This window comes from Ptiloglossa arizonensis, chromosome 12, assembly GCF_051014685.1.
Source record: "Ptiloglossa arizonensis isolate GNS036 chromosome 12, iyPtiAriz1_principal, whole genome shotgun sequence".
Taxonomy (NCBI): Eukaryota; Metazoa; Arthropoda; class Insecta; order Hymenoptera; family Colletidae; genus Ptiloglossa; species Ptiloglossa arizonensis.
In genome coordinates, this window is record NC_135059.1 from 8285562 (window position 1) to 8300686 (window position 15125).

At 39.7% G+C, this 15125-nt stretch overlaps 1 protein-coding gene across 17 annotated transcripts in view; it reads right to left on the reverse strand.

Moving 5' to 3' along the window:
* Nucleotides 1-15125, reverse strand: part of LOC143153525 (uncharacterized) — a 138329-nt gene that overhangs the window by 50066 nt on the left and 73138 nt on the right. For 10 of the 17 annotated variants that reach the window (XM_076324848.1, XM_076324853.1, XM_076324861.1 and 7 more), the window contains exon 3: nucleotides 6782-6840. The exons of 5 other annotated variants lie outside the window; for them this stretch is intronic. In XM_076324848.1, coding sequence (XP_076180963.1) covers nucleotides 6782-6840 — 59 coding nt within the window. Of the gene's footprint in view, nucleotides 1-6781; nucleotides 6841-10713; nucleotides 10909-15125 lie in introns of those variants that run through there. 2 more of the 17 variants (XM_076324852.1, XM_076324856.1) reach the window with 2 other exon arrangements.

Here is a 15125-nt window from a genome sequence, read left to right on the forward strand (position 1 = left end):
CAGGATCCATACCGGTGAGAACTCGGACATCGTGGACGAGGGGTTTTTTCTCAAGGAAGACTTTCCTTCCTGCGTGGCTCGTAAATGCCGATGAAAAGATTCAGACTTCCGTTTAGGATCGTCACGGTCTGACATTGATTTGGCCGCTCTTGGCCATTGTCTTTCACGAGATAATTGTGAGAAGTGGAAAATTTGTTTCGTTCCAGAAGCAGAGAGGAGTCTAGAGAAGTTGTGATGATCTTCTGCGTCAGGGTTTCACGAACGAATGAAATTGTTGTGTAATTTGAAAAGGTACAAATTTGAATTCTGTTTAATCTACAGTGCCAAAAACTCCTTTCATGGTGAATTAAGTTGTTCTTGTTGGGTGAGGTGTTTCTCGAGGAATACTAATTGTCAGAAGTGGAAAATTTGCTCTAGAAGTAGAGAGGAGTCTAGAGAACTTGAAAAAGTAAAAATTTGAATACTATTTAACCTACAGTGTAATTAACTTTCACAGTTAATTACAGTCGAACAGGACGAATTAACATGATTTTCAAGTTCAAAGAATGACGATGTATGAGGTGAATGAGGTGAACGACGATGTTGAATGAGGTGTTTGTCAAGGAAGACTAATTGTGAAAAATAGAAAATTTTTTGAAAAACAGAAAATCTAGACGAAAAGAGGAGTCTAAAGAAGTTTTGACCGTCTGCATTAGAATTTGGAAAACGAAAGAAATTGTTGCGCAACTTGAAAGAATAAGAATGTAAACTCTGTTTAATCTACAATGTCGAAGACTCCTCCTTTCACAGTTAATTACAGTCGAACACGCCAGAGTAACATGATTTTCAAGTTCAACAGATGACGATGTCGGTTCTCGTTCATTAATTACACGATCAAAGACGAACGCGTTAATACTCGGCATTAACGTAACAAGGTCGAGACGTAACAGCTGCGTATTAGAACACAACTGTTGCCTGTAAATCGCACAGCAATCGCAATAAACAATGGCCTCTACGCATATCATTACCATACGTATTATTAATCCCGGACAAATCATTATTCTTACCGTGTTACGACCTTCAAATTATAGTTACGATATTCAACGAGATGCTCAATGATATTTTGCCTCGCGTTTGCATGAATTGAATTTCAAGTAGTTTAGAATCTGCGAGAACGCAGTTTCGAAAATACGACCTTACTTCGGCTTGGTCGAAAAAAAAATTAATTTAGGTAAATTTATTTCGTCGGCTGTTCATCGAACGACTATACTTTATATAGGAATAAAACACTGCTGGTTCCTCGTCTCTGTTTGCCACGTGTCGTATTAAAAAATTAACCGAATTTATATTTAACTCTCATTTACATTCACTGTTTCCACATCGTGTTGAATTATTTTCATCTTTGGTGTAGCTTCTACGAATTTAAAAAAACAATTAGTTTGTCTTTTCTAGATTAATTTCCCATTGCAAATACATTGAGTACGATCTTTCAAACTGTAACTTTCAAACGGAATAATCCTTGTAGCTATACTGCATAAATTATAATCGATTACGCTTAAGTAATCTCATTAGAAATTCAGTCTAAACTCGAGTAGCTTCACTGTCGACACGTGCTCTGTTTTTTACGTTTCTTTAATCGATTCGAAGGTTGCTTCGTTCTTTTTGCACAACGTTCGTGTGCATTAGAAAACTGAACGTCTAGTTGTAAAAAAATTATAAAAATGTGTAACGAATAACTAGGAATAGAATACTGACACCTAAAAATATCTAAAAACATCAGTTTTACAATGTAAATCAACAAACAAGAGTACTGTAAGCTTCTAAGATCATCTTTCTCCAGTCAAAAATTATAACGTACGAATGAATGAATTTCCTTAACTAAAATCTGAGCACATTCCAAAGAGGTTAGAAGAAAATTCAAGTCTTGAAACTTTACACCTGAAAACTCACAGAATATTCACTAAAATTTTAATACCTGTAAAAGAAGAAAGGTTTGTCTCAATGTCTCCTAAATAGAGAACACTGGTACGTTAACGGTTTGAAGATCGTTGAGAGTTAATCGAAGGTGTAAAATCGCGCAAGGATCGATACAAGCCACCCGGTAGATCGATCCTCGGCGAGTCCTCGACGCGTGGATAACCGGGCATATGCGAGTTGAGATCGAGCTCAGGAGGGCAACGCCCGAAGTGGCCTTGCTCGCGACCTCCTCGGTGAGAGCTTCTCCGGAGGCTGCTCTTCTCCTTTACGCGCGCACGCGCACCTTTGCAACCGGGTGGATGCGTGCCTCTCTGACGCGAGTCGAGGAAGAGCGGTGAGATGACAAAAGAACAAAACGACCAGAATAGGGAGAGCCAGGGAGAGCCAGGGAGAGCCAGGGAGAGCCAGGGAGAGCTAGGGAGAGCTAAGGAGGGCTGGGAGAGCTGGGGAGAGACGGGGAGAGCTAGGGCGGGATGGGGAGAGACGGGGAAAACGGGGAGAGACGAGGAGAGCCAAAGAGAGCTAGGGAGAGCTAGGGAGAGATGGGGAGAAACGGGGAGAGACGAGGAGAGTCAAGGAGAGCTGGGGAGAGCTAGGGAGAGACGGGGAGAGCCAAGGAGAGAGAGGGAGAAACGGGAAGAGACGGGAAGAGCCAGGGAGAGCCAGGGAGAGCCAAAGGAGAGATCGCGAAAGAAGCAGACTAAAGGGCGGAGCAACTGTAGGCAAAAGACGTAGCGAGAGAGAGCAATAGAAATCGTGGGACTGGAAAAGCTGCAAAACAGTCTAGGGAGATACGAAGAGGAGGAGACATACCACGAGAGATGCGCTAATCACGAGAACATCATAAATACGTCCAGATTCCACCTTCGATCCCTTTCCAACCATCGCGTCATCTCTCCCACCCTCGTTCTTATGGGCAGGCCTCTCGATAACTAATGACACAGGGACGGAATGGACTGGCCAACAGAGAAACCTAACTAGAGGAGCAGGATTTAGTAGTCTGGCGGAGATGTTGGAATTTCAGAAGCTTTAGGCCTGGATGCACTCTCGAAGAGCCCATGGAAACAGGAATGTTAATGAAGTCAATCCTCGTTGGTTCTTGGCGAATGTTTCCATCGATATTCGTGTTGTGGAATGGTTTCGAACGCAGAGAGCAGAGAGTTCACGAATAATTTGCGTTACGGATGAATTTCTTAAAGGCACGAGAATAAAATCACTGATAACCGTTGGTTCATTGGGATTATTAAATGGAAAGCGGACCCGATATTAATCTATAATTTCTGCGCGTGCTCCGATTCGGTTCACGGTCGGATATCAAAGGAACGGGCCCGACTTTCTCTCGAATTGGAAAAACCGTTTTCCACTAATTTTCTGCAAAAAGACTTTTACAATGCGCTCGCGTACGTACGGATCCAGGGAACAGGGGCAAAGCGGTCGTTAGAGATTCGAGGACAACTTGCAAATAGCGGTTTCGCTCGTAGATCACTTCAATTTCCTTTTTCGAGAAACACTGTTACGACGACGCTGGCAATTATCGCTGAAATCTCGACAAACGAATCCGTTCGCGTACCCAATTCCCAATAACTTCGAATATACCTCGAAAGAAACTGTTGCCCTCCCTATCTTCATCGACAATCAGGAGAACAATTACAATGCGAAAGTTAAACGAGCCGGACTTCACACCGGCTTTATTACTTCGTTTCAGATAACAATCCGCAGTGATTATCTGCATACGAAGCGCGCTAGCTGTGTTCCCGATCGGAGATGCGATTGCTCTCCCCGGAATGATGAAAAATTCCTGGGCCAGTGCTCGTTCTGGTCGAAGCGCACCTACGTTCCAGGTGCTTACCAATCGGACCATCTAACACGACTCGCAATTAACAAATATTGACGTCCATTACGGTTTACACGCGCGGTTCGTTATTTTTCCTCGTGATCGGAGGTATCCGATTTATGAGCGAACGATTGGTACCTACGATTCCAGACAACGTGTATATCGTTCGATGGAACTTGGTGCAGTTTTCCATTTCAATCTGAGAACCGCTAGAAATAGGGAGAGCGGTCCCCTCCCCTTGCAAAGCGATGCATTTCCCGATGCACCGACGGTAACGAATCCACACACGTATGATGCTTATGCAAGATGCCGTTGCAATGACTCCTTTCCCCTTCTCATAATTTCAGTTCTTCCTGATTCGGTTACAACGTTAGAATTATGCAAACATTCCATCGCAACCGCGTGTAACGCAGTTTACCCCTTTTCGTACCGTTGCTCGACCCATCGATCGTAAACAATTCTCGCTTTTCTTTCCCCTTAACACCGTGGGGATCTTCGTACACGCTCACCTCGAACGATTTTCATTGATAGACGCGAACCTGCTACCAACCGTTGCTCGATCGAATGGGACTCTGCGTTCATCGTCGTCGTCATCGTGCGTATTTCACGGTTTAGGTATTTCACTCTTTGACAGAACGTTCCCTTTGATCTGTACTTCGTTGCACGCTACTGTCCTTGACTTGACGTGATTGAACCGAACAGAGCTTTTCTAATTTCTAGAGTGTCCTGTAGACAGAGTGAAAGTTTTCGAGTCTGTTGACACTTTGACCAATAGAGCCTTCAAGTTGGCGTAGGATTTGGACTAAAAGTTTGGAAGATGGTTTATACTTGGATTAGAAGTTTTCCAATTAGTTTAGATTTGGATTAGAAGTTTTCCAATTAGTCTAAACTTGGATTAGAAGTTTTCCAATTGGTCTAGACTTCGATTAGAAGTTTTCCAATTACTGTAAACTTGGATTAAAAGATTTCCAATTGGTCTAGACTTGGATTAGAAGCTTTCAAATTGATCTGTACTTTGGACTAGTTTGTACTGAAAACCCTCAAGATGATCTGGATTTGAATCTAAAGTACCTACTTTGTCTAAACTTGGATTAGAAACTTTCCAATTGATCTATACTTTGGACTAGTCTATGCTGAAAACCCTCAAGATGATCTGGATTTTAACTTAAGTACCTAGTTGGTCTAGACTTGGACCATAAATCCTATAATTGTCCTAGACTTTGAAAGTCTTCTAGTTTGCCCAGCCTTGAAACGAAAGTTTCCCAGTTAGTCGAGATCCAGACTGAAAGTTTTCACACTCATGTAGACTTGAACCAATAGAAATAACTAAAGATATATGGGACGAAGAGATGGAGAGCCTTCAAATTGGTACAGACCTGGTCTGATAGCCATCAAAGTTAGCGTCGGCTTGAATTGAAAGGTTTCAAGTTGATGTAGACTGATAGTTTCCAAATTGGGATAGACATGCACTATAAGTCTTCCAATTAATCTACACCTAGAGTACAAGTTCTTCAGTTACTCTAGCTTGGATTGAAATATTTCCAGTTGATTTATTAGAAGATTTCTAATAAATCTACACTTAGAGTACAAGTTCTCGAGTTACTCTAGCTTGAATTGAAATAATTCCAGTTAATTCATTAGAAGAATTCTAATAAATCTACATTTGGAGTACAAGTTCTCCAGTTACTCTACCTTGGATTAAAGGATTTCCAATTGATCTATCAGAAGATTTCCAATAAATCTACAAATAGAGTACAAATCTTCAATTCCAGTTGACCTAGTTGTGAATCGAAGGTCTACCAGTTGATCTACAATTGTACGGTAGACTAGGAGCAGTTTAAAGAATTCTAGACTCTTCAGTGGTAGAAAGTGCCTGGAACTTAGCTACGAATAGAAATTCTCTCGTTACCATATATTCGAAAGAAAAAAAGAATGATTTTTGGAAATCTAAGAGTCGATCGTCTCGAAACAGTTTGCACGAACAATCCCGTATTAATTAATGGGTTCAATATCCCCCCTCTCAACTGTTGCTTTCTTCGGAACGAGAAAGTGGTCTCGAGCGCCTCGTAATGCTAATCTATATCGCACTCTTCCACTCCCACGACTTTCGTTCCTCGGCTTAAAGGGTTGCGTAACGAGACCGAGGCACGCAAGAACTCCCATAAAATCATGAAACGCCTCAAAATGACTGGAACAGTAAAATTTTCATTGACGAATTGCCGGCCAGTTCTTTTCACGGTTCTCGAAGAGAGCAACTCGCGCGGTGAGTCATCGATCGACGTGCATGCACTTCGAATTATTTGTAAAATAAAACGAGAACGAGCCGGCCAACCGACACGGACGATCGCGTTCGCTTTTGTTCTCGGTGAAACGGAGGGAAAATATAAAACCGGTGATATATTACACTGATCAATTGTTTCAATTGTTTTTACCGTTCGAGCAATTTCAGTAAGTAAACGCGTGAAACTAAATATGAAATTTGTCACGCCTGCGAACCCTGAACGTGCAACCGACGATTTCGAATAACGCATTAGGTACTCGTTCCTTTCGTTTGGAACAGCACCATCGATTGTTTCTTTTGTAAAATACTTGGTTTATCTACCGAGGGTGGTCTAAAGTAATTAGAACGTGTACCAAAGATAACCAAAGCGTTATCAGTTACTCGAATACTTCGCATAATTCTTCTGTGTGCTATCAGCCGGTGAAACGTGTGAAACAAGGGTCCATTTATCGCGAAAAGTATTTAACTATTCGATCACAAGATGTATAAATAACACCTGAAAGTGTTTCGTGTAAAATACACGATAATTGAAACATGGAGAATGAATCAAATATCAGAAATGAAACAGTAGCTTTCCAACGAATTGTTTATCGAATATTTATCTTGTGTATTTGATAAAATATTATTCATCTTCCTTCGAGTAGATGGTCTCCTAATTATTTCGACCAGTACATCAAAGATTTGAAAATTTAAAGAAAAATCTACTTCACCTGTAATTGCCAAAATATTCTCTCAGGAAACTGCATACATATTGTAACAATTGGCTTACCTGCAACAGAAACAACGAAACGAGTTGTTAGTATGTCGTTTAATGTTTTTCGAAAATCTACGTATACGTCGAGTTGTACATATTTTTATTGTTGATGGACTGATAAAAATTCTCCACCATGGAGTACACAGTTCAGAAAATATTCCAAGTTGTTGTTACATTTTCTATCGCGTTTTCTCATTTTCGCTTCGAGGTTTTTATAAACCGATATCAATTTTTTGTTATTTACGACCCAGGAGTTTTCTTTCGTTTTGATTATCACCTTGAAGGATCTATTCAACCGTGTCATTCGTGATCGACAGAATTCTGATCAGTAGATCGGTAACAAAAATGATAGGCGTGGACATGTTATATCATGATTTAACCTGCCTACGAGTTCTCCATCATTTTACTTAATGGATGTATCCTACATAGTATTATCTTTAAATTACTACTTTATCTCGTATCTACTGCATCCTTTAGGAACGACGACGTCTCGCTTACAGGCACACAAGGATGTAATAAAGATAGAAGGATCATTCAGAGATCAAAAACAGATCGTTATGTACGCGACGACATGGTATCAAGTACGTTTAAGATTAGATATTAATCTAACGAACAAAAACACTCCTGCACGCTAAAAACTGGATATGGATATAGGAGAGTCTTTTACTCTAAACGTTCAAAAGTTTCTTTCCTTTTTTTTTTCTTCATTTTCTTGAGCGTTCGTCAGCTGCTCGAGAAATATGTTTTAAAATTATTACATTTAAATTTTACAAATTAACGAAGCTACGAAGATTGTAAGGTTAAGAAGTGTCCCTAAGAAGTATGTACAAATAGCTACCAAATGATTTTCTCGTGAAGAAAAATATTTAAAAACATATGAAAAAACTTTTTCTTATTTGCAGTTTACCTGTCGAGGAAATCGAGTTTAAAAATCCGTTTTGTGCGTACGTGTTTACGGTTAGTATAGTACCACATGTTTGCAATATTTTGATCGTGATTCGAAGCAACTATTTTCCAAAAGAGATCGTTCAATTATTTTACAGTCAGAAATAGATTGGAATTGTGTACTCTGTAGTAAGGAACAGCAGCAGAAAACTTGCCGTTATACACACTGAAAGTCTCTATCGTATTGAGGTATTCCTTGTTAGCATAACTCATCATTGTGATCGTTCGAAGGAAACTAACAGCTCACGTATACAAGGTAATAGGGAAACTTGAGCGAACATTATTTTGAAACACGATTGTTCGAAAGGAACTAACAGCTTGCGTAAATGAGGTAATACAGAAACTCGAGCGAACGTTGTTTATAAACATCATCGGTGTTATACGCTGCTCGACGAATTGTGTCTTTAAAGCGGGTTTTCGAACTCGATTTTCTCAAAAACTTAAACGAAGGAAAAGGTATTCTATATTTTTTTTTACAATATATTCCTTTACGAGGAATTATCTGGTGCTTCCTTGTACATACTTGTCAGGAATACTCTGTATAGTATAATTCATATTTAAGCTTACTTGTAACGTAATGTGATTAAATTAATCATAGAATTTCAATAAAAATTGTCTTCGAAACTACTTTTACCTAGAAATCTTTCTTAGAGACTTACGAATCAATTTTCACGAAATTTCACACACATACAAAACAAGCATACCTTAATAGTTCGAATTACCATCTCCCATTTCTATTAAAAAAAATTTTTCCTGTAAATTTTCCAATTTGGGAGGAAACCAACCTCCTTTTACCACCATCTTGGTATCTAAACGTTTACTTAAAAAATAAATTTGTCTTCGTAAAAAAAAAAACATCAATAGCGTTCGAATAAAAAATTCAGCACCCTTTTTCTACCCCCGTGGAATCCAATTTCGCCCGACGAGTCGATTCAGCTCTTCCCAGGTCCAATCGGGCGGTGATTCTTCCCCTAATGTCCGAAAAGAAAAGAAAAGAAAAAAAAAAGAAGCTGAACGGTGTAATAACAAGCATTTGGTCGGGTTGATTTACGGGCAACCGCATCTCCAGGAACCGGCGAGGGCGTTCAGCCGTGCGAGAAGAAGCGCAACGATGCATTCCTTGCACGCAGCCCTCGTCGATATTACGTAAAAACCGATTAGAATTCACGCGAGCGAGTGGATATACCGAGCGGGTTGCGGCCGCTCGAAAGAGGGAAAGAGAGCGGCTCGAAACAACTTTCCTCGTTGGTTCGGCGAGGCGGTCCGGTGTGCGCAGAGAAATTACGAATGCGGAAGTCGTGGCGCAGCAGCTTGTGTCGCGCTGGATCTTTCACTCTGTCAACTATGACACTCGGGGCGAGGGATTTATGCTCGACTCCCCCACTCCCCGGCCACGATATAGCACAGTTTCGGACGCGAGCGGAGAGGGGGGACGCTCCAATCGGCAACGGTCACTTGAATGCGCGCGCAATCTTTCGCGACAATCCTAAAGCGTCGTCGAGTGCGAATTGGAGACGAGCAACTCTTTTTTCTTTGCAAGTTAAAATAAAAAATTGAATAACTAGGACCGTTGCAGCCTTGAGAATTCTAATCTGTTGATTTCTTAGTTCGATAATTTACCAAAATTTTACTACTTTGGAAATAGAATGTTTCATCTTAATTGAATTAACAATTCCAAATTTTCGAGTTATTTTCACTGTTCACGGTTCGTGTTATCATAGGTCGCGTGACGAATCACGTTAGCGGATGTGTGTCACGTGCTGCGAGAAGCAAAAGAATCGACACCGTTGATTTGAATACAAATTTCGAATAAGGAAAACGAATAATATTGGATTGTTCGGAAAATCATTTCGTTTTTTTTTTTTTCGGTGAAAATGAAACACGATTTTTGTTAAAGTGTACAAACATTTTCTTCAATTATATATTCTCCATTTTGGAAAACGAAATGACTTTTCGAACGACCCAATAGTTTGTAACAGTTACTGAAAATTGAACTTCGAATCGTAGAACGGACCGAATGAGAATTGTACCGCTGGAACGAACGTCGAGAATAAATAAAAATCCAAAGTCGCGGAGCCGGGTAACGTTTCGCGATTTCACACGTTACTTTACAGTTACTTAGCGCGACAACGTGGCAGTCAATGGACAGCGGCAGGCTAAAAATACGGTAATAGAACACGTCGGAATAAAAATAACTGTCGTGCTAGGAAATCACAGAGATTATCGCGTCTCCGCACCTGGCCAAGTAACTTCCAAGAAGCGAGATACATATACCATCGGTGTCCGCGTGGACCCGAGAGTGCGTTCGTTGTTAACTCGTAAGATAAATCCGGTATCGACAACGAAACACGACACCGCAATTACTCGCTTCGTGGAATTCGCGATAATAGAAACCGGCGATTCGCTATAAGAATCCGGGGGGCGGGGGGTTACGAGCATCGACAAAATTTAATAACAATAACGATAAAAAAATAATCGGAAGACTGGACCGCGATCGGATAAATCTCATCGTGCGAGATGTAAATCATTTTGAAAGTGCCACTCCACTTCCCGACTCGCGGTGTATCAATGGCTGCTGTACTATTCGATCGTGTGCATTGCTACGCGCTCGATATCCGGCCGATTGTCATCGCGTACAAAAGAGAAAGCTGGTAAAATTGTTTCTCACGAGTTCTCCGGACGATGTTCACCGATCGAAACATCCATTAATTCTGTTCATCGATCGATCTTTCGAACGAGAAACCTTTCCTTCGAACGACCCGATAACGAACGCGTTCGCACCGTGCGAGAAACGCCCATGGGCGTTCGACGAACGTTGCGAGTACAGCGTGGTTCGGTGCGCCCGCACGCAGCGGTTCCGCGACATCGATAACGAGATCCGACGGGAGCAAGGAGAGCGAACGAAAAAAAAAAGCTGAGAGAAACAACACAGGCGATATATACCGTGAATCCATCGGAGGTCGGAGGAGCACAACTGCGCAGGCGCATGTTTTGGACGCTGGCCGAGACGAAGAAAAGAGAGAACGAAGAACTAACTCGTCGTCACTGGGGAATCTCGGTCTCGCGCGACGTTAATCGCCAGCGCGACCGTGCGCCGCTCGAAAACACGAAATAAACTCGAGGCAAGGCTGGCTCCCACTGAACGCAGGTGGGTTTCAGTGTCGCGAGGAGACTCGGGTCCGATTGCATCATAAGGATTGCAACACCCAGGCCAGCAGCCTTGCAATGCCACCGCCTTCTTTTTTCCTTCCGTTGATTTTGTCCCCGCAGGCAGCCTTAGAAGGTCGATGCCGAATGCCACTTATGTATATTGTTCCACGCGATGTTTTACAATTGTTTCACGATTATTATCGCGCTTCAACGCGCGGACCCTACAGACGATCAAAATTGACACGTAAACACGCATATGTATTGTTCTCTTTGCGTTACTCTACCGGGTGAACGGTGCAACTTGTTCGTCCACTATTATTTTTGTCACTGAGTTTATTAAAAATTTTTTTTTGTTACAAATTACGGGTGCAAAAATTCATCAAGGGTTGTGGTATTTTTTTTGGTACATTTTTAAGGGTCACCTTGAAATTCGAACCGTCGGAGTCACCTATGTAAATTCTTGTGCTCAAGGTCGTTTGAAGGTTACGTTATAGCTCGTTGCTACGGAAAGGGAATTGAAGGTGACTTTGAAAACTTACGAATGAAATATAAAAATGTAACGTTACGAATCAAAATTTTCGATCGGTCTACCGACAATAGAAACAACTGGGGGAAGATGTAGCAATGGTTTATAATTAAGGACCGTTCTTTTCACTTGTTAACGTAATGCAATCGAACGTGGTTCGCGTGCAAGTATCAGGGTTGCGTCTATCATAGTTCTATTGTGCATAGAGTATACCATCAAACTGGGAGAGATTGTATCATTGAATTGATTTGAGCCATGAACAAGAGGTGCAAGACAAATTCGAATGATTGTGGAAGCTTAACATTTTTATCCTTGTAATGCATTTAAGTGCACGCACGCAATTGCACATTTGCACGCATTGCCCAATGCAGTTTTTTTATACTCTACGAAAAGGTATAATAAAATTTTGTTTCCAGAGAATCGATGGTTCGAGCGGTACTTTAATTTTTAGTTTGTAAATTACTATTCTTATCTTTTAACACACGTAATGTCTCTGCAGTGTACGTTCTAGCTTTATTGTGTTAGTAAAGATTAGAAATATCAGAAAATGATTTACATTCGCATATGTAAAAAAGGTAGATTGTGCACTTAAGACGTCTTTGAACAGATACGAGTAGTAATTTACAATCTTAAAGTTAAAAACATCTCTTAGACAGACAGTTTCTTGGTAAAACGTTCTAATGCTGTTTTAATAGAATATAAAAAAGTGCATTAAATGATTTCTTACAAAATGCAAGGTTTCGTTCGAAGGAAGATGCAATTACACTTCAAATTATATTTGATTATATTGAAATATATAATTCAAAGCACTATTTTTACTCGCAAAAAAATTGTATAGAAAAAATTCCATACTTATCCTTCAAACTCGTGTCAAGAATTAAAAATGCAATTTGCAAAAATCTGTATTATGCAATAGCAACAAAAGAACAACGTCCATTACTTTGTTTCAAATAACCTGTTATGGAGATACGCTATTAATCAGTTTAATTTGTTTATTTCCGAAGCCTCTATTTAACGACAGATATCTTTGGATCGGAATAAGATTTTCTCACTTAATATATTCATTATTAGATCATTAATATATTAAATGATCATTTAATTACAACGTATACATTATCTACGATATGTATTCGTCGATAAATCCCAATTTTTTGCTCTATCTTGCATTCCATAGTGTTGTGTGACCTGAAAAACGTGTCTAGTCGCTTTTTTAACCCTTTGTGCTCGTAAGGCGACTCTCAGTTACCACGACGTTTCATACGGCAACTCGAGTGGCGAGTGAGACTCTGTATTGGAGGAAAAATTGAGAAAAATTGAGAAAGAATTGAGAAAACATTGAGAAAGAATTGAGAAAGAATTGAGAAAGAATTGAGAAAGAATTGAGAAAAAATTTAAAAAAAAATGAGAAAAAATTGAAACAAAATTGAGAAAAACTGAGAAAAGTTGAGAAAAGTTGGGAGAAAATTGAGGAAAACTGAGAAAAAATTGAGAAAGAATTGAAAACGAATTGAGAAAGAATTGAGAAAAAAATGAGAAAAAATTGAGAAAAAATTGAGAAAAAATTGAGAAAAGTTGAGAGAAAATTGAGGAAAAATTGTGAAAGAATTGAAAACGAATTGAGAAAGAATTGAAAAAAAATGAGCAAAAATTGAGAAAAATTGAGAAAAGTTGAGAAAAGTTGAGAAAAGGAGAGAAAATTGAGGAAAACTGAGAAAAAATTGAGAAAAATTGAAAAAAAATTGAGAAAAAAACCAGGAGAAGGCGAAGACAACTATGTCCCCGGAGCTTGTCTAGGAGAAGGTCGTCGACGAGTGTCATCACCTGTTCCGTGCGCGTTGCATCCTTAAACGACAGTAATTGCCGTTCGGGTGACGCAAACTGATCTATCGTATTATTTGCGCACGATCAGGGTCACAGACGAGGATAATTTATTCCACCTGCCGCGCGATCCACCGTTTTGTAACGTGTGTTCATTTCAGAACACGAATAGGATCGTTCCGCCGTGACATTTTTTATCGTTTTTCGTTTCTTCGAATTTCCGTTTCTCCGTGACATTTTTTTCTTCCTTTACGTGTTTTCAGCGTTACATTACCTACAGGTTTGTTTCTCAACAACGATTGTTTAATATTATAAGCGAAGGGACGTAACTCGAACAAAATACTACCAAAAAGCATTGTATCTTTCAAAAACAATATTATCCGATCAATTTTCCAATTACTGTTGAAACTTTTTTCGAAATTCACTCCGATTGATGTTTATTTTGAACTAAAAGAGTATCTACTACGATTGAGAGTATATTAGAGTATAAGTACTAAACGGACAAAGTGATAATAAATAGTAGTAACAAGTAGTAATAAAAACAGTAGTTTCCCAAGTATGGAAAGAAAATATATTCCAATTGCTATTGCAAAAGGGATAATAGGATCTGTAACAAGGTTGAAACGTTAAACGTCTCGTGTTTAACTGCTGACACAATATCGTTTTCCAAGATTGTGAGCAATGACGCGTAGTACCTAATTATGAAAGAATCTCAATTTCTCTAACCTTGGTACTTCACCTCTTTGATACTCCCACTCTGCGCATTGTGGATTAGAGTGTGTCGTAAAACTTTACACACAGATGTAACACGCGACAATAAAAATTTCTACACAGAGAGTGTATCCACGTAAATTCCCGAAGACGATGAGTCGCATTAGGAATTTTTTGGTTTCGAAATGGGAAACCATTCGATTCCTCGAACGTTCGTACAGAACAATTTATCGAGAAGGAAAACTATTTTAATTGGAAATTTTTCTCGTTCGGTTTTCCCTCTCTTCACGGATAATCGTCGTCAACGGTTAAACACCGTGAATCATTTCCATTTAAATTTATGAAAATGTGCAAACGTTTACTGAAAAGATGGAAGCGTTTAGCGCCGAGTAGTTAATAAATTTACACCGCGCAACAACTTGTGACTAATCTGCAATTAACATTAGCAGCATTAATCGTCGTGAAGGAAACGCGTATTATAGTACACGAAAAGAATCCACGAACAACTTACAAACTTCTCGTTTTCAATGTTAATGCGTAAAATATTTAGTATTTGCGGAAGGAAAATATGCAGTAGTTTTTCTCGAGAGAATTTTTCCTGCATTCAAATTTTTCAAACAATTGTACGCAGTAGGAATAAGCTTCGTAGAAAAGAAACTTTACTTTTTTTTTATATTTTCAAATCTCTAAAGGTCGACTTTACTGCAACGATGTATCGTTTTATTAATACAGTTTTAGGATTGAATTTTTGTAAATTCCTTTTAGAATTTTTCCTGTATTTCTGGTATTATTTTCCCTCGTATAGGGAAAATTGGAATCAAATTTTAAAAAATTGTAGTTGTATGGTTCGGAGAAATATCACGGTAGATCCGTCACTGAGCCGAGGGAATAAAAGGGAGGAGAAAGACCTTCAGCCGTCCCTTTCTTTCCTCGGTTTCCGCCGGAGGAGCGTAACCTGCGAACGCCCTTGCCAGGAATGCAATCTCTGATCTCGGCTCGTTTCAATGCTTATACCGCTGCGCTTGTATGCAGATGCGTGCATGCACGCACACGGCCAACAGGCAAAACGTACCACGTAACAGTATCGTGTTTTCTTTTCTCGGTTGCACGCAACAACCATTACTTCTTTTGCGCGTTACAAATCACTTGG